Source organism: Nerophis ophidion, linkage group LG15 (assembly GCF_033978795.1).
Source record: "Nerophis ophidion isolate RoL-2023_Sa linkage group LG15, RoL_Noph_v1.0, whole genome shotgun sequence".
In the NCBI taxonomy this organism is placed as follows: Eukaryota; Metazoa; Chordata; class Actinopteri; order Syngnathiformes; family Syngnathidae; genus Nerophis; species Nerophis ophidion.
Genome location: NC_084625.1, coordinates 43,732,144 through 43,752,592, shown reverse-complemented (window position 1 = coordinate 43,752,592; position 20,449 = coordinate 43,732,144). Strand labels below are relative to the sequence as shown.

Genomic DNA, 20,449 nt, shown 5'->3' with positions numbered 1-20,449 from the left:
GTTGCCATGGAGAAGGCTGGGAGGTGGTTGAATGGCAGAAGTGTGATGGAGAAATAGAAGTGATAGTCATTTCAACAACTGTATGTTGCTGCCTCGCACTAAAGGGAACATGACAGGTCCCATTTGAGGTTGAAGACTCAAAGCATAGATTTCTTCATTGTATTTCGTATCCCGCTGGGAGTAGATTAACTTCACAGCCGTCTGGGGGCGAGACTGTGTTTCGAACAATTTTCCAAGACCACATTAATTTGGTTCAAGAGACAACAATTTATGATGCTTTGTACCATCTAACCGGTTTATAGTAGGGGTTAAACCAGACCTGTGCAAATTTTCAATCTGGCCCGTAAGTCTGAAATTCCTAAAAGGCCACGTACTTTTAAGCTCTTATTTCCAAAATTGTGTACACTTCTTTTTGCAAATATATTTGATAGATTTTAGAGTTACAATGACATAGAGGTTTAGAGCAGGGGTAGGGAACCTATGGCTCTAGAGCCAGATGTGGCTCTTTTGATGACTGCATCTGGTTCTCAGATAAATCTTAGCTGACATTGCTTAACACGACAAGTAATGAATAATTCCGCTGGTAATCACGATGTTGAGAATAACGTTCAAAATATAAAACATTCTCATGCATTTTAATCCATCCATCCGTTTTCTACCGCACCTGTTCAAGAAAAAATGTTATCAAAAAGAACCAAGAGACGTCTTATACTCTAAAAATGTTGGTTTTACTTAAAAAATGCGCACATTTGGTTTTATTCAGTGTTAAAAAATATGATATGGCTCTCACGGAAATCCGTTTTAAAATATTTGGCTTTCATGGCTCTCTTAGCCAAAAAGGTTCCCGACCCCTGGTTTAGAGTATAGACATTATTTGAAAAGGTACCCAAATATTGTATACATATATATATATATATATATATATCCATCCTGCTGCGGCTCATGATCAGCAGGCTATCCAGACCATAGCAAAATGGATTAATATTTCTCGGCATCAAGGACCCTCAGGAAGTGATCCCTAAATCACCTCCCAAGGGCTAAATTGTGTACACTTCTGAATTGGGGTCTTATGGCCACTTATATGTACACTTATACTGCCATCTGGTGGTGCCAGAAGGGTATAATATACAATGGAAATTAAAAAAAAAAAAGAGGTAAAAATGAATAATTAGCATGTCACTGAACGTGAAGTACACATTTGTGTACTTATGGACTAAGTACATCATATCAAAAAATGATTCTTAGTTTTTATTCTAATTAAGATGACATTGTGTTGTGCAGTGATGTTTTCAAATTACCGAAAGTCGAACTATACGAAGTATTTCAATGGTTGGGATCTGTGCTTTTGTATGATATACCAGTTACTATGGTAATCTAATGAGTTACTATGGTAATCTAAGTCACAGCAGTTTAGGCAAGGCACCAAGCAGTGTGGGTGGGGAGCGTTTCCACAGAGTGTTTCCAGAACGGCCAGCCTGAAATGCAGGTGTCAGGGACAGACGCGGAAGGAGATTTTTACAAGAAAGTTCTAAAGCTTAGAACTTTGTTGTATCATATATATCAGATTGTTTTTTTTTATTGTACCCTTCGTATTCCCATTTCGCTGTGTTTGTTGCATTTTGCTTGATTGTAAAATATGTCAATCCAGAGGGGGTGTAATGTTCATATGTTGTCAATATTCAGTGTTTTATCGGTCATAGTCAATATTGTAAATCCTACATTCTTTATTTTCATGTACATTCTGTCACGATACTTGTTTACATTTTTGACTCCCTCAGTTTCTGTTTAGTGCACCCCTGGGTTTGTTTGGTTTGCCATGGGTGCAAATTAGTTTCACCTGCCTCTGATTAGTGTTCGGGATGCTCACCTGCTCCCGGGCACTAATCAGAGAGCTACTTGTGCCTGTTTTCCGCCACGCTCAGTCTGGCTTTCGACAACATCTACTATTTGCTTCCATGCAATGCGTTAGTTTAAGTACTTCTACTCTGCTAAGCTTCGCCATAGCTCCTACGTTATCGGCACGCTTTTTTGTCTTTTGTTTCATGGACGATAAATCATTGTCTTACCTGCACCATGCCTACAGAGTTCCTGCTGCATCTTGGGAGAAGCGATCCGCGCAGTAAAGTGCGACCCCGTCGTTACGTGATGCCTCTTTTTAATGACAAATCATCACAAAATAGCACAATGACAGTTAGTCTGCTAATTGAAGTGAATTATATTTATATAGCACTTTTTCTCTAGTGACTCAAAGCGCTTTACATAGTGAAACCCAATATCTAAGTTACATTTAAACCAGTGTGGGTGGCACCGGGAGCAGGTGGGCAAAGTGTCTTGCCCAAGGACACAACGGCAGTGAATAGGATGGCGGAAGCGGGGATCGAACCTGGAACCCTCAAATTGCTGGCACGGCCACTCTACTAACCGAGCTATACCGCCCCATAGTGAGTTCCGTTCCTTGAAGTCGCCACAGAATTGTTTTTTTGGCACCTATATAAAAAGGGGCTATGAATTTTAGGGGCTCTTTATTTTTACCCAAAGTGGTTTGAAGAAGAAGTGCTTTGAAGAACTAGAAGATCTTTCTCGTCACTTGTGTAATGTACAGCAAAATGAGGCCTCTGCATTTCACCCCTCGAGGAGCCGTGGAAAGCAAACATGTAGCCTCCGGGGCCTGTATCCTTGGTGGGCTACCCAGAAGGCAATGTAGGTGAGGTGTCTTACCCAAAGGCACAACAGCAGCAACTGGGATGGACGAGGCATGATTCAAGCCGAGAACCCTCCGGTTACTGGACAACCCTCTCTGCCTTCTGAACTATGTTGCCTCTATCTACCTTTACCAGAAAAAGTCAATTGATTCAGGAACGGACTAACATACCTGAAGGACCCAAAATCCCCCAAAAGAACTGTAGAGGGGGGCGTGGCCTGCGGGCCTGCAGCGAGGCGGGGTGTGCCAGGACCGGCCTTGAAGTCAGTGACAGGTACGTGGATGGCCCAACTGGGCCTTGTTATCTAATCACCTGTCGCTCTGTATAAGCAGCGGCCGGGAGGAGAGACGGACTTGGAGCTGGGGGAGAACGAGAGCACAACGAACATTGACCAAAAGACGACTGCTGAAAAGCACCAAAGACTTATTGAAGAATAAAAACTGTCTTTTAAAACAATGAAACGGGCTCGGCTAGAAATGCTTGTTGGTCAGGAGGACCCATGGGAAGAGAGCTTCCACATGGACTTTCCCAAAAATGTCAAAGTCCTGAAATGTGCCTAAATACTGTGAGGGTCTGGCTTATCTAAATGCATTTCAGACCTTCGTGTACACCCCCTTTACTATTGGGATTATTTGGGGGTTTCTAGGACCTTCCTGGTCCCTTCAAAGGTAAAAAATGTTACAATTCAAACCTTGTTGATACTTGCAAAACCCCGGTTAGGGTTGGAGTTGGGATACAAACTCAAAGTAACATTTAACCTTACAATAGGACAGGATTTCAGGATATGTTTGTTTTCCCAGATGCACTCTTGGATCCCACTCACAGGTTTGCTCCGAACCTGCGACACCGGTACGGAGTCAGTTGAGAGTGACTCGGCAAGTCTGATCCAGCTGGGGGCCTTGATTGGTGGGCTCACAAGTCTTATCTCTGTGGAGCTCTCCCATGGCACGCTTCAGTCAAGGGAGAGCTCTGCCTTCTGAGCTATGTTGCCTCTATCTACCTTTAACAGAAGAAGTCCATTGATACAGGAACATACTAACATAACTGAAGGTTCCAAAGTCCCCCAAAAAGTCCTGAAATGTGCCCAAATACTCTGGGTGTCTGGCCTATCTATATGCATTTCAGACCTTCGTGTACCCCATTTACTACTGGGATTATTTGGCGGTTTCTAGGACCTTCCTGGTCCCTTCAAAGGTAAAAAATGTTACAATTCAGACCTTGTAGATACTTGGAAAACCCCTTTAGGGTTGGAGTTGGGATACAAACTCAAAGTAACATTTAACCTTACAGTAGGACCGGATTTCAGGATATGTTTGTTTTCCCAGATGCAGTTTTAGACCCCACTCACAGGTTTGCTCCGAACCTGCGACACCGGTACGGAGTCAGTTGAGTGACTCGGCAAGTCTGATCCAGCTGGGGGCCTTGATTGTGGTCTCACAGGTCTCATCACTGTGGAGCTCTCCCGTGGCACGCTTCAGTCAAGGGAGAGCTATGCTTTCTGAGCTATGTTGCCTCTATCTACCTTTAACAGAAGAAGTCCATTGATACAGGAACAGACTAACATACCTGAAGGTTACAAAGTCCCCAAAAAAGTCCTGAAATGTGTCCAAATACTCTGGGTGTCTGGCTTATCTATATGCATTTCAGACCTTCGTGTACACCCCATTTACTACTGGGATTATTTGGCGGTTTCTAGGACCTTCCTGGTCCCTTCAAAGGTAAAAAATGTTACAATTCAAACCTTGTAGATACTTGGAAAACCCCTTTAGGATTGGAGTTGGGATACAAACTCAAAGAAACATTTAGCCTTACAGTAGGAAAGGATTTCAGGATATGTTTTTTTTTCCCAGATGCAGTTTTAGACCCCACTCACAGGTTTGCTCCGAACCTGCGACACCGGTACGGAGTCAGTTGAGTGACTTGGCAAGTCTGATCCAGCTCGGGGCCTTGATTTGTGCGCTCACAAGTCTCATCTCTGTGGAGCTCTCCCATGACACGCTCCAGTCATGGGAGAGCTCTACCTTCTGAGCTATGTTGCCTCTATCTACCTTTAACAGAAGAAGTCCATTGATACAGGAACAGACTAACATACCTGAAGGTTCCAAAGTCCCCAAAAAAGTCCTGAAATGTGTCTAAATACTCTGGGTGTCTGGCCTATATATATGCATTTCAGACCTTCGTGTACACCCCATTTACTACTGGGATTATTTGGTGGTTTCTAGGACCTTCCTGGTCCCCTCGAAGGTAAAAAATGTTACAATTCAAACCTCGTAGATACTTGGAAAAACCCCTTTAGGGTTGGAGTTGGGATACAAACTCAAAGAAACATTTAGCCTTACAGTAGGACCGGATTTCAGGATATGTTTGTTTTCCCAGATGCAGTTTTAGACCCCACTCACAGGTTTGCTCCGAACCTGCGACACCGGTACGGAGTCAGTTGAGTGACTTGGCAAGTCTGATCCAGCTCGGGGCCTTGATTTGTGGGCTCACAAGTCTCATCTCTGTGGAGCTCTCCCATGGCACGCTTCAGTCAAGGGAGAGCTCTGCCTTCTGAGCTATGTTGCCTCTATCTACCTTTAACAGAAGAAGTCCATTGATACAGGAACAGACTAACATACCTGAAGGTTCCAAAGTCCCCAAAAAAGTCCTGAAATGTGTCTAAATACTCTGGGTGTCTGGCCTATATATATGCATTTCAGACCTTCGTGTACACCCCATTTACTACTGGGATTATTTGGTGGTTTCTAGGACCTTCCTGGTCCCCTCGAAGGTAAAAAATGTTACAATTCAAACCTCGTAGATACTTGGAAAAACCCCTTTAGGGTTGGAGTTGGGATACAAACTCAAAGAAACATTTAGCCTTACAGTAGGACCGGATTTCAGGATATGTTTGTTTTCCCAGATGCAGTTTTAGACCCCACTCACAGGTTTGCTCCGAACCTGCGACACCGGTACGGAGTCAGTTGAGTGACTTGGCAAGTCTGATCCAGCTCGGGGCCTTGATTTGTGGGCTCACAAGTCTCATCTCTGTGGAGCTCTCCCATGGCACGCTTCAGTCAAGGGAGAGCTCTGCCTTCTGAGCTATGTTGCCTCTATCTACCTTTAACAGAAGAAGTCCATTGATACAGGAACATACTAACATACCTGAAGGTTCCAAAGTCCCCAAAAAAGTCCTGAAATGTGCCCAAATACTCTGGTTGTCTGGCCTATCTATATGCATTTCAGACCTTCGTGTACCCCATTTACTACTGGGATTATTTGGCGGTTTCTAGGACCTTCCTGGTCCCTTCAAAGGTAAAAAATGTTACAATTCAAACCTTGTAGATACTTGGAAAACCCCGGTTAGGGTTGGAGTTGGGATACAAACTCAAAGAAACATTTAACCTTACAGTAGGACCGGATTTCAGGATATGTTTGTTTTCCCAGATGCAGTTTTAGACCCCACTCACAGGTTTGCTCCGAACCTGCGACACCGGTACGGAGTCAGTTGAGAGTGACTTGGCAAGTCTGATCCAGCTGGGGGCTTTGATTGGTGGGCTCACAAGTCTTATCTCTGTGGAGCTCTCCCATGGCACGCTTCAGTCAAGGGAGAGCTCTGCCTTCTGAGCTATGTTGCCTCTATCTACCTTTAACAGAAGAAGTCCATTGATACAGGAACAGACTAACATACCTGAAGGTTCCAAAGTCCCCAAAAAAGTCCTGAAATGTGCCCAAATACTCTGGGTGTCTGGCCTATCTATATGCATTTCAGACCTTTGTGTACCCCATTTACTACTGGGATTATTTGGTGGTTTCTAGGACCTTCCTGGTCCCCTCGAAGGTAAAAAATGTTACAATTCAAACCTTGTAGATACTTGGAAAACCCCTTTAGGATTGGAGTTGGGATACAAACTCAAAGAAACATTTAGCCTTACAGTAGGAAAGGATTTCAGGATATGTTTGTTTTCCCAGATGCAGTTTTAGACCTCACTCACACGTTTGCTCCAAACTTGCGACACCGGTACGGAGTCAGTTGAGAGTGACTTGGCAAGTCTGATCCAGCTGGGGGCCTTGATTGGTGGGCTCACAAGTCTCATCTCTGATGCGCACTTTATTGTTGTTCTTAGACCCCACTCACACTTTTGCTCCGAACCTGCGACACCGGTACGGTAGCATTCGAAACACGTACTTAGAAAATCCCAGTTAGGGTTGGGATACAAACGACAAAGTAACTTTTAGCCTTACAATAGGACCGGATTTTAGGATGTTTGTTTTCCCAGATGCGCACTCTATTGTTTTTCTTAGACCCCACTCACACGAACCTGCGACACCGGTATGTAGTCAGTTGAGAGTGACTCGGCAAGTCTGATACGGGTGAGGCCTTGATTGGTGGGCTCACAAGTCTTATCTCTGTGAAGCTCTTCCATGGCACACGCCAGTCATGGGAGAGCTCTGCCTTCTGAGCTATGTTGCCTCTATCTACCTTTAACAGAAGAAGTCCATTGATTCAGAAACGGACTAACATACTTGAATGTCCCAAAGTCCCCAAGAAGAATTTTCCCCAAAAAGTCTTGGGAGCCCAAGAGGTCCTGAAATGTGCTTAAATATTCTGGGGGTCTGGCCTATCTATATAGATGTCAGACCTTTTTGTAAAACCCATTTACTATTGGGATTATTTGGGGGTTTCTAGGACCTTGCTGGTCCCCTCGAAGGTAAAAATTGTTACAATTCGAACCTCGTAGATACTTGGAAAACCATTTTTAGGATTGGGATTGGGATACAAACGACAAAGTAACTTTTAGCCTTACAGTCGGACAGGATTTTCGGATTCATTTATTTTCCCAGATGCGCACTCTATTGTTGTTGTTAGTCCCCGCTCACGGTTGCACCAAACCTGCAACACCAGTACGTAGTCAGTTGAGAGTGACTCGGCAAGTCTGATACAGGTGAGGCCTTGATTAGTGGGCTCACAAGTCTCATCTCTGTGAAGGTCTCCCATGGCACACGCCACTCATGGGAGAGCTCTGCCTCCTGAGCTATGTTGCCTCTATCTACCTTTATCAGAAAAAGTCCATTGATTCAGAAACGGACTAACATACCTGAAGGTTCCAAAGTCACCAAGAAGGACTTTCCCCAAAAAAGTTCTGGTAGCCCAAGAGGTCCTGAAATGTGCTCAAATACTCTGGGGGTATGGCCTATCTATATAGATGTCAGACCTTTTTGTAAAACCCATTTACTATTGGGATTATTTGGGGGTTTCCTGAACCTTGCCGGTCCCTTCAAAAGGTAAAAAATGCTACAATTCGAACCACGTAGATACTTAGAAAACCCTGGTTAAAGTTTGGGTTGAGATACAAACGACAAAGTAACTTTTAGCCTTACAATAGGACCTGATTTTAGGATATGTTTGTTTTCCCAGATGCGCATTCTATTGTTGTTCTAAGACCCCACTGACACAAAATTGCGACACCGGTACGTAGTCAGTTGAGAGTGACTCGGCAAGTCTGATCCAGCTGGGGGCCTTGATTTGTGGGGTCACAAGTCTTATCTCTGTGAAGCTCTCCCAAGGCACACTCCAGTCAAGGGAGAGCTCTGCCTTCTGAGCTATGTTGCCTCTATCTACCTTTAACAGAAGAAGTCCATTGATTCAGAAACGCACTAACATACTTGAATTTCCCAAAGTCCCAAAGAAGAATTTTCCCAAAAAGTCTTGGGAGCCCAAGAGGTCCTGAAATGTGCTCAAATATTCTGGGGGTCTGGCTTATCTATATGGATGTGAGACCTTTTTGTAAAACCCATTTACTCTTAGGATTATTTGGGGGTTTCTAGAACCTTGCCGATCCCTTCAAAGGTAAAAAATGCTACAATTCCAACCACGTAGATACTTAGAAAACCCTGGTTAAAGTTTGGCTTGGGATACAAACGACAAAGTAACTTTTAGCCTTACAATAGGACCTGATTTTAGGATATGTTTGTTTTCCCAGATGCGCACTCTATTGTTGTAATTGTTGTGGGGCGGTATAGCTCGGTTGGTAGAGTGGCCATGCCAGCAACTTGAGGGTTCTTTGTTCAATCCCGGCTTCCGCCATCCAAGTCACAGCCGTTGTGTCCTTGGGCAAGACACTTTACCCACCTGCTCCCAGTGCCACCCACACTGGTTTAAATGTAACTTAGATATTGGGTTTCACTATGTAAAGCGCTTTGAGTCACTAGAGAAAAGCGCTATATAAATATAATTCACTTCACTAATCAAATATCCCATCCATCCATTTCTACCGCTTATTGCCTTTGGGGTCGCGGGTAGGCACTGGTGCCTATCTCAGCTACAATCGGGCGGAAGGCGGTGTACACCCTGGACAAGTCGCCACTTCATTGCAGGTAATCAAATATTTTAAATGGATTATGTATCATAGCATTTAAGTCTCATCTTAAAACTCATTTGTATGCTCTAGCCCAGGGGTCACCAGATGAGTCGCCCGCTGGCCTGTTCTAAAAATAGCTCAAATAGCAGCACTTACCAGTGAGCTGCCTCTATTTTTAAAATTTTATTTATTTACTAGCAAACTGGTCTCGTTTTTCCCGACATTTTTAATTCTAAGAGAGACAAAACTCAAATAGAATTTAAAAATCCAAGAAAATATTTTAAAGACTTGGTCTTCACTTGTTTAAATAAATTCATTTTTTTTTTTTTTACTTTGCTTCTTATAACTTTCAGAAAGACAATTTTAGAGAAAAAATACAACCTTAAAAATGATTTTAGGATTTTTAAACTCATATACCTTTATACCTTTTAAATTCCTTCCTCTTCTTTCCTGACAATTTAAATCAATATTCAAGTATTTATTTATTGTAAAGAATAATAAATACATTTCAATTTAATTCTTCATTTTAGCTTCTGTTTTTTCGACGAAGAATATTTGTCAAAAATTATTCCGGCAAATCTAGAAAATCTGTAGAATCAAATTTGAATCTCATTTCAAAGTCTTTAAAATTTCTTTTAAAATTTTTGTTCTGGAAAATCTAGAAGAAATAATGATTTGTCTTTGTTAGAAATATAGCTTGGTCCAATTTGTTAAATATTATACAGATTGGATTTTAACCTATTTAAAACATGTCATCAAAATTCTAAAATTAATCTTAATCAGGAAAAAATACTAATGATGTTCCATAAATTCTTTTTTTAATTTTCTCTTCATTTTTTTCGGTTTAATTTTGAATTTTAAAGAGTCGAAATTGAAGATAAACTATGTTTCAAAATTTAATTTTCTTTTTTTTTTTTCGTGTTTTCTCCTCTTTTAAACCGTTCAGTTTTTTTTTTCATCATTTATTCCCTACAGAAAACCTTCCGTAAAAGGAAAAAAAATGTACGACGGAATGACAGACAGAAATACCCATTTTTTTATACATATATATATATATAGATTTATTTATTAAAGGTACATTGAGCAAATTGGCTATTTCTGGCAATTTATTTAAGTGTGTATCAAACTGGTAGCCCTTCGCATTAATCAGTTCCCAAAAAGTAGCTCTTGGTTTCAAAAAGGTTGGTGACCTCTGCTCTAGCTTTTAAATATACCCCCTTTATAGACCAGTTGATCTGCCGTTTCTTTTCTTTTTCTCCTCTGCCCCCCTCGGGGGGGGACACAGGTCCGGTGGCCATGGATGAAGTACTGGCTCTTCAGAGTCGGGACCCAGGATGGATCGCTCGTCCAGAGTCGGGACCCAGGATGGACCGCTCCCCTGTGTATCGGTTAGACTTAGACAAACTTTAATGATTCACAAGGGAAACTGTTCTAGGTATCCATTCGAGGACATCTCTGCGCAAAAGATCCGCCTCCGCTTGGGATGGTTTCCTGCTGGTTTCACGATGGACGGGACTCTTGCGACTATATTGGATTGACTATGGACTGGACCATCACCGTTATGTTGGACACACTATGGACTGGACTTTCACAATGTCATGTTAGACCAGCTCGACATCCATTGCTTTCGGTCTCCCCTAAGGGGGAGGTGGGTTATCTCATAGTCACTGTCACCGACGTCCCACTGGGGTGAGTTTTTCCTTGCCCTTATGTGGGCTCTGCATGGCCGAGGATGTCGTTGTGGTTTGTGCAGCCCTTTGAGACACTTGTGATTTAGGGCTATATAAATAAACATTGATTGATTGAGCTTGTGATCAAGTCTAATGCCAAGGTTCCCAACTGTGCTACGCCATTAAGATACCTTCCTTTCTATAAAACTTTCAAACAAATAGGTAAAACACCATTTATTTTCAAATATTTGTAATCTATGTTTAAGATGCATGGGGGAAGAATGGATCGTGAGATCGACAGGCGGATCGGTGCGGCGTCTTCGGTAATGCGGACGTTGTACCAATCCGTTGTGGTGAAGAAGGAGCTGAGCCGGAAGGCAAAGCTCTAAATTTACCGGTCGATCTACGTTCCCATCCTCACCTATGGTCATGAGCTTTGGGTCATGACCGAAAGGATAAGATCACGGGTACAAGCGGCCGAAATGAGTTTCCTCGGCCGGGTGGCGGGGTTCTCCCTTAGAGATAGGGTGAGAAGCTCTGCCATCTGGGAGGAACTCAAAGTAAAGCCGCTGCTCCTCCACATCGAGAGGAGCCAGATGAGGTGGTTCGGGCATCTGGTCAGGATGCCACCCGAACGCCTTCCTAGGGAGGTGTTTAGGGCACGTCCAGCTGGTAGGAGGCCACGGGGAAGACCCAGGACACGTTGGGAAGACTATGTCTCCCGGCTGGCCTGGGAACGCCACGGGATCCCCCGGGAAGAGCTAGACGAAGTGGCTGGGGAGAGGGAAGTCTGGGCTTCCCTGCTTAGGCTGCTGCCCCTGCGACCCGACCTCCAATAAGCCGAAGAAGATGGATGGATGGATGTTTAAGATGCAGAGTTTAACCATTTGACTTACTATTGTAAATAACGTAAATAATTCAGTGTATATACTCTGATGATTAACTTGTGTGATGACTGTATTATGTCGATAGTTTATATTTGTACCATGAAATGATTAACCTGGACCCCGACTTAAACAAGTTGAAAAACGTATTGGGTTGTTACCATTTAGTGGTCAATTGTACAGAATATGTACTGTACTGTGGAATCTTCTAAAACACGTCTCAATCAATCACATAAATGCCTTCAAACTACAGTGAGTTGTTGCTGGTGAAAGATCACAATCTGTGTTCGAAGACCAACTTTGAGGCAGAGAAAAATATTTAACTCATCAAACTATGATTTGTATTGTATCTACTGTATTTACAAGTGCAACCAGCAAAAAAAGAACAAAGCATGTCAATTAAAAGTTCTGACCAATGAACAGAAATCATATTTTGCCAATTATTGATTTTTTTTTTTTACATAAAATATTTACACATTTCAACAATCACATCTCTTTTTGTAGTTTTACTGTAGAAAAGTTGACTCAACTTACTGTCCTTGTATGGATTATTAAAATCAGCGTCTATCCTGTTGTCTAAGCTTGTTCATTCTGCTCTATGTTGGCCACCAGGCTTTTGGTGTCCACGAGAGCCCGGATGGGGTTATTGAAGTACAGCTTGTTGTCAAAGGTGGACTCTCCCAGCACAGAGGTGGGTATCCTTTTTCTGAAGAACAGGAAGGTTCCGAGTCCTGCTACGGCAATCACAACCAGCACCACGGCCACGGTGATGCCAGCTGATCCGTGGGAAGCTTCTTCCATGATATGAGCTGAAGCCACAAAGAATCTCACATTTGATACAGTCCTTCCTAGTCGCTTTGGTACATTTGTCAGATCAAAAATACTAATTTTCCCTAAATTTGTTTGTAGATTGTATATAGGCTCGTCCGGGATTTTATATTTGAGCTATGCAGCGTTGTTTTTTCCTTCCCGTATTGCAATTATATGATCGGTCTACAAATTACATGTACGAACAGTTAGAGCGCAAATGCGTGCCTAGCAATTGGTCTCCCACATACCCTAAGGCAGGGGTGTCAAACTCAAATACAGAGTGGGCCAAAATTTTAAAACGGAACAAAGCCGTGGGCCAAGGTTGAACTAATTAACCTTTTAATAGGGACCCAAACAAGTTTTGCATTAAATATTGAACAAGCAAGGCTTATATAACTTTAGTGACATGCAAAATCCAGTTTCAAATAATAATAATAATTAAAAAAAATATCAATGGCATATCAAATAAAATTTAAATAAAAATGTTATGCCTTTTTTTCTATTTGCAATCTTCTGAGGTAAATATCCAATTTTTTCATAGGCTAATAATACATTTTAAAATAAAATAACAATAATGAATGAACCAAACATTCAAGCTCTGAAGTAGCAAGAGAAAATGCATGAATAAAACGTTAATTATTGGTCAGTTTGCTGGAAGTTTCCCTAAAGAGTTAGTGCTGCAAGGGGTTCTGGGTATTTGTTCTGTTGTGTTACGGTGCGGATGTTCACCCGAAATGTGTTTGTCATTCTTGTTTGGTGTGGGTTTACAGTGTGGCACATATTTGTAACAGTGCTAAAGTTGTTTATTCGGCCACCCTCAGTGTGACCTGTATGACTGTTGACCAAGTATGCCTTGCATTTACTTGTGCATGTGTGTGCGTAAAAGCCACAAATATTATGTGACACGCTGTTTGTATGGAGGAAAAGCGGACGTGACGACAGGTTGTAGAGAATGCTAAAGGCAGCGCCTTAAATGCACGCCCCCAATATAGTTGTCCAGGTGGAAATCGGTAGAAATTCGTGAGAATGGTTGCCCCGGGAGATTTTCGGGACGGGCACTGAACTTCGGGAGTCTACCGGGAAAATTAGGAGGGTTGGCAAGTATGAGTATTAGCGATGAATGCGGTGTTACAGCGGCACCGACGCTGTATAACACCGGCGGGCCAGCTCTAATGCTAAATTGATATTGCCTCAAGGGCCAAATTAAATCACAAGGCGGGCCAGATTTGGCCCGCGGGCCAGAGTTTGACACCCATGCCCTAAGGCATACTTGCCAACCCTCCCGGATTTTCCGAGAGACTCCCGAAATTCAGCGCCTCTCCCGAAAACCTCCCGGGACAAATTTTCTCCCGGAAATCTCCCAGAATTCAGGCGGAGCAGGAGGCCACGCCCCCTCCAACTCCATGCGGACCTGAGTGAGGACAGCCTGTTTTCACGTCTGCTTTCCCGCAATATAAACAGCGTGCCTGCCCAATGACGTTATAACTGAAGAATGATCGAGGGCGAGTTCTTGGTTTCTTATGTGGGTTTATTGTTAGGCTTTTTCATTAACGTCCTCCCAGCGAAGGTAACAACACACAACAACAGCAGTCACGTTTTCGTCTGCCGTAAAGCTGTTCGCCTGCCGTAAACAGCAATGTTGTGACACTCTTTAATAGGACAATACTGCCATCTACTGTACATGCACCACAACACCTCCAGGCGACTTCAACCCTTTACTAATATCCTCCTCCATTCACATCCCATCTCCCTGGATTGTAAATACCCTAATGTAAATAATCAAATGTATTTCTAATGTATATACTTGTTCTTATGCTATCTGAACTCGCTATGTTCTCTGCTCGCTGTTCATATCCTACTAAGTAAGACCTACACTGTTTCAATCTCCATTTCTCTGTTAATGACTGAAGTACCGATATCAACCAAAGTTCCTCATCCCACCCCCCGGATTGTAAATAATGTAAATAATTCAATGACTTGTGTGATGACTGTATTATGCTGATAGTATATATTTGAACCATGAATTGATTAACGTGGACCCCGACTGAAACAAGTTGAAAAACTTATCGGAGTGTTACCATTTAGTGGTCAATTGTACGGAATATGTACTGTACTGTGTAATCTACTAATGAAAGTTTCAATCAATCATATGTGACAATAACATCCATGGCTTTTAGAGAATGCAGTGCACAACTGCGCACACAAAAGCTGTAAATATACTCCTCTCCCTTTTAACCATGTCCCCCAACCACGCCCCGCCCCCCACCTCCTGAAATCGGAGGTCTCAAGGTTGGCAAGTATGGCGAAGGTGTAACTTTCACTTTACCATACCTGTCATCCAAACTGAAAGTGTTGTTTACATCAGAGCGTCCTGAGTACACTATTTTGACAACAGGATTCAATTCAGTCTAATTTGTACGCAATCATTTTCAATCTGATAAAACTGATCGTTGATCAAATATTTACTAACCCCAAAACTAGTGAAGTTGGCACGTTGTGTGAATCGTAAACAAAAACAAAATACAATGATTTGCAAATCCTTTTCAACCTATATTCAATTGTATAGACTTCAAAGACAACAAATATTTAATGTTTGAACTGAGAAACATTTTTTTTTTGCAAATAATTAGAGATGTCAGGTAATTTTGGACTGCCGATATAATCGGCCGATAAATGCTTTAAAATGTTATATCGGAAATGATCGGTATCGATTTAAAAATGATCGGCATCGGTTTCATAAAGTAAAATGTATGACTTTTTTAAACGGCGCTGTACACGGACGTAGGGAGAAGTACAGAGCGCCAATAAACCTTAAAAGCACTGCTTTTGCATGCAGGCTCAGTCATATAATATCTATGGCTTTTCACACACACAAGTGAAGGCAATGCATACTTGGTCAACAGCCATACAGGTCACACTGAGGGTGGCCGCATAAACAACTTTAACACCGTTACAAATATGCGCCGCACTGTGAACCCACACCAAACAAGAATGACAAACACATTTCGGGAGAACATCCGCACCGTGACACAACAGGACAAATACCCAGAATCCCTTGCAGCACTAACTCTTCCAGGACGCTACAACATACACCCCCCCGCTACCCTCTACCCTCCTCCACCTCAACCCCGCCCACCTGAACCTCCAGGGAGAGCAAGTCCCAAATTCCAAGCTGCTGTTTTGAGGCATGTTAAAAAAAATAATGCACTTTGTGACTTCAATAATAAATATGGCAGTGCCATGTTGGCATTTTTTTCCATAACTTGAGTTGATGTATTTTGGAAAACCTTGTTACATTGTTTAATGCATCCAGCGGGGCATCTCAACAAAATTAGACATAATAATGTGTTAATTCCACGACTGTATATATCGGTATCGGTTGACATCAGTATCGGTAATTAAGAGTTGGACAATATCGGAATATCGGATATCGGCAAAAAAGCCATTATAGGACATCTCTACAAATAATCATTAACTTAGAATTTAATGGTAGCAACAATTTGCAAAAAAGTTGGAACAGGGGGATTTTTACCACTGTGTTACATGGCCTTTCCTTTTAACAACACTCAGTAAAGGTTTGGGAACTGAGCAGACCAATTTTTAAAGCTTTTCAGGTGGAATTCTTTCCCGTTCTTGCTTGATGTACAGCTTAAGTTGTTCAACAGTCCGGGGTCTCCGTTGTCGTATATAATGCTTCATAATGGGCCACACATTTTCAATGGGAGACAGGTCTGGACTACAGGCAGGCCAGTCTAGTACCCGCACTTTTTGACCACGATACCACGCTGTTCTAACACGTGGCTTGGCATTGTCTTGCTGAAATAAGCAGGGGCGTCCATGATAACGTTGCTTGGATGCCAACATATGTTACCTTTCAGCATTAATGGTGCCTTCACAGATGTGTAAGTTACCCATGCCTTGGGCACTAATACACCCCCATACCATCACAGATGCTGGCTTTTGAACTTTGCGCCTATAACAATCCGGATAGTTCTTTTCCTCTTTGGTCCGGAGGACACGATTGCCACAGTTTCCAAAAACAATTTGAAATGTGGACTCGTCAGACCACAGAAAACAATTCCACTTTGCATCAGTCCATCTTAGATAAGCTCGGCCCAGCAAAGCCGGCAGCGTTTCTGGGTGTTCTTGATAAATGGCTTTGGCTTTGCATAGTACAGTTTCAACTTGCACTTACAGATGTAGCGACCAACTGTAGTTACTGACAGTGGTTTTCTGAAGCGTTCCTGAGCCCGTGTGGTGATATCCTTTACACACTGATCGAAGGTCCGTAATATTATCGCTTACATGCAGTGATTTCTCCAGATTCTCTGGACCTTTTGATGATATTACGGACTGTAGATGGTGAAATCCCCAAATTCCTTGCAATAGCTCATTGAGAAATGTTGTTGCATAAACTGTTGGACAATTTGCTCACGCATTTGTTCACAAAGTGGTGACACTCGCCCTATCCTTGTTTGTGAACGACTGAACTTTTCATGGAAGCTTGTTTATACCCAATCATGGCACCCACCTGTTGCCAATTAGCCTGTTCTCCTGTGGGATGTTCCAAATAATTGTTTGATGAGCATTATTCTACTTTCTCAGTCTTTTTTGCCACTTCTGTCAGCTTTTTTGAAACATGTTGCAGGCATCAAATTCCAAATGAGCTAATACAGGTGTCAAACTCAAATACAGACTGGGCCAAAATTTTAAACTGAACAAAGCCGTGGGCCAAGGTTGAACAAATTAACCTTTTAATAGGGACCCAAACAAGTTTTGCATTGAATATTGAACAAGCGAGACTTATATAACTTTATAGTGACATGCAAAATCGAGTTTCAAATAATACTAATCATTTAAAAATAGCAGTGACATATCAAATCAAATTGAAATAGAAATTGAATGCCTCTTTTCTATGTGCAGCCTTCTCAGGTAAATATCAAAATAAACCTTTCCCACAAGCTAATAATACATTTGTATATTGTAGCGCCCAGGAAGAAGTAGTGCTGCAAGGGTTTCTGTGTATTTTTTCTGTTGTGTTTATGTTGTGTTACAGTGCGGATGTTCTCCCGAAAATTGCTTGTCATTCTCGTTTAGTGTTGGTTCACAGTGTGGCGCATATTTGTAACAGTGTTAAAGTTGTTTATACGGCCACCCTCAGTGTGACCTGTATGGCCGTTGACAAAGCTTGCATTGCATTAGCGTGTGTGTGTGTAAAAGCCACATATGTCATGTGACTAGGCCGGCACGCTGTTTCTACGTAGGAAAAGTGGACGTGACGAAAGGTTTTAGAGGACGATTGAGGCAGTGCCTTTAAGGCACGCCCCCAATATTGTTGTCCAGGTGGGAATCGGGAGAAATTTGGGAGAATGGCTGCCCCCTGGTGATTTTTCGTGAAGGGCACTGAAATTTGGGAGTCTCCTTGGAAAATCATAGCAAGTATTAGCGTTGAATGCGGTGTTACAGCGACACAGCCGCTGTATAATACTGGCGGGCCAGCTCTAATGTTAATTTGATATTGCCTCAAGGGCCAAATGAAAATACATGGCGGGCCAAATTTGGCCCACGGGCCAGAGATTGACTTCTATGAGCTAATATTTGCAAAAAAAATTGACGTTGGAACGTTAAGTATCTTGTCTTTGCAGTCTGTTCATTTAAATATAGATTGAAAAGGATTCGCAAATCCTTGTATTTTGTTTTTTTTACGATTTACACAAGGTGACAACTTCCCTGGTTTTGGGGTTTGTATTTTTGTGGGATGAATTCAGGGTTTTAAGTAAGAGACTGACTTTTGCTATTTGTACCAATGGTTATAGGGACTTCCTGTTTTGTAAATAGTGACCATGATTGGAGAAATGTACCAAAGTGGATGAGACAATTTGTGATGTATTGGGGATGATTAATACTCACCGACAGCTGGAGGTATTTCCGTGGGTGTGACAACTGGAGGAAACACAAGCCTCAGTGTTACTGAGTGGTGCTGTTGTTGCAGTGGACTGAGCATATTGTACCTTTGGGTTTTTTGCAGATGTACGCTAAGTATCTGTGACAGCTTGCTGTGCTCCATTTCCCGCTTTCAGCGTTGATTTCCACACATGACGATGACAGCGGCATCCCATTTTTCCAGTTGGTGAAGTCCACCACGCCGCTGTCTATCCACATCCACTGACCTGCAACCAGGCGCTTTGTTCAGCAAGTAGCCCAAGCGGCCAATGGAGACCTTTCCTACTTTCGTGGTTCCTATAGAGGCCGATCCAGAATTTCTTGGCACTGTCCTGCAGAAGTTCAAGGTTTTCGTGGATGAAAGCACTTTCTTGAGGGTCCTCGATGCTTGCCAAGGATGCCCCTGACAAATTAAAGGCAGATATACATGTTAGAATAATTGTATCTTAAAGGCCTACTGAAATGAGATTTTCTTATTTAAACGGGGCTATGTGTCATACTTGATCATTTCGCGATATTGACATATTTTTGCTGAAAGGATTTAGTAGAGAACATCGACGATAAAGTTCGGAACGTTTGGTCGCTAATAAAAAATCCTTGCCTGTACCGGAAGTAGCAGGAGATTGGCGCGTGACATCACGGGTTGTGGAGCTCCTCACATCTGAACATTGTTTACTATCATGGCCACCAGCAGCGAGAGCGATTCGGACCGACAATTTCCCAATTAATTTGAGCGAGGATGAAAGATTTGTGGATGAGGATAGTGAGAGTGAAGGACTAGAAAATTTAAAAAAATAAAAATAAAAAGACAGGGCGGTGGAAGCGATTCAGGTGTTATTAGACACATTTACTAGGATAATTCTGGAAAATCCCTTATCTGCTTATTGTGTTACCAGTGTTTTAGTGAGATTATATGGTCGTGCCTGAAAGTCAGAGGGGTGTGGCGACCGCCAGTGTCTCTGAAGGAAGCTACGTTTCTCGAGGCGAAGCGAAGGCAGCCGGTTGGGCCAGGCTGAGCTTTTTTCTCCCCCTCCTCCACGGTGGAAGCATTCCACGTTCGGGGGCGGCCAATCGGAGGAGGCAAGAGAGTCCGCAGCTGCCTCTTTGACAGGTGCACGAGGAACGACGCAAGCTCCGCTCATGTCTACTGTAAGAGTCGACTTATTACCACAATTTTCTCACCGAAACCTGCCGGTTGGCATGTGGTAGGGAACCAGGTTCGCTTGACCGCTCCGTTCCATTGTAAAGCTTCACCGTCATCTCTCGGGAATGTAAACAAGGAAACAATGAAACACCGGTTGTGTTTGTGTTGTCAAAGTTAGCCGCAATGCACCACTTCCCACCTACATCTTTCTTCTTTGACGTCTCCATTATTAATTGAACAAATAGCAAAAGTTTCAGCAACATACTGTGTAATTATGCGATTAAAGCAGACTACTTATAATAGGCACGTTTTCAAAGGATACTTGCGCGAAATTTTCAATTGCAATTTAGTAAACTAAAAGGTAAGTCCGTAGTTGTCATGTTAGTTCTGCAATTGATTATAAGACCTATCAACTCAGATGCAGTAACAAATCAAAAGGCTTGTACAACTCAGGCTGTGTAGAAGCCTTGGAAGCAAAATGAAGGTGATCGATTTCTTTCATGTATTGTAATCAACAGTAAGAAGTAAGAACTACAAAAGCGAAGGGGAAGCAGGACCAGACGTGGCGAAGTTGGTAGAGTGGCTGTGCCAGTAATCTGAGGGTTACTGGTTCAATCCCCACCTTCTACCATCCTAGTGACGTCTGTTGTGTCCTTGGGCAATACACTTCAGCCTTGCTCCTGATGGGTCCTGGTGAGCGCTTGTGAATGTGTGAATAAGTGTGTGAATGGGCGAACATGGAAATACTGTCAAAGCGCTTTGGGCTCCTTAAAAAGGGGTAGAAATGCTCTGTACAAGTACAACACATTTACCATTTACCAGACTCCCTTCCAGGCACCGCTTCTTTGAACTGTTCACGGCCTTTTCTTTTGAACTGTTCTGTAACCAAAGGCAATGGCTGTTTACGACCCATGTCCCTTAGAAACAGATCTTGCCATGTAATCAGCGAAAGTCC

General features: G+C 42.6%; 1 protein-coding gene across 1 annotated transcript in view; it reads right to left on the bottom strand.

Annotated features, from left to right (window-relative positions):
- Nucleotides 1-11,935: 11,935 nt before the first annotated feature.
- mrc1a (mannose receptor, C type 1a) overlaps nt 11,936-20,449 on the bottom strand; it is a 50,574-nt gene continuing 42,060 nt past the window's right edge. Inside the window, exons 26-29 of the mRNA XM_061922212.1 lie at nt 18,637-18,753; nt 18,419-18,577; nt 18,318-18,350; nt 11,936-12,406 (exon numbers count right to left, since the gene is read on the bottom strand). Coding sequence (XP_061778196.1) covers nt 12,174-12,406; nt 18,318-18,350; nt 18,419-18,577; nt 18,637-18,753 — 542 coding nt within the window. The 3' untranslated portion in view covers nt 11,936-12,173. The remainder of the gene's footprint in view (nt 12,407-18,317; nt 18,351-18,418; nt 18,578-18,636; nt 18,754-20,449) is intronic.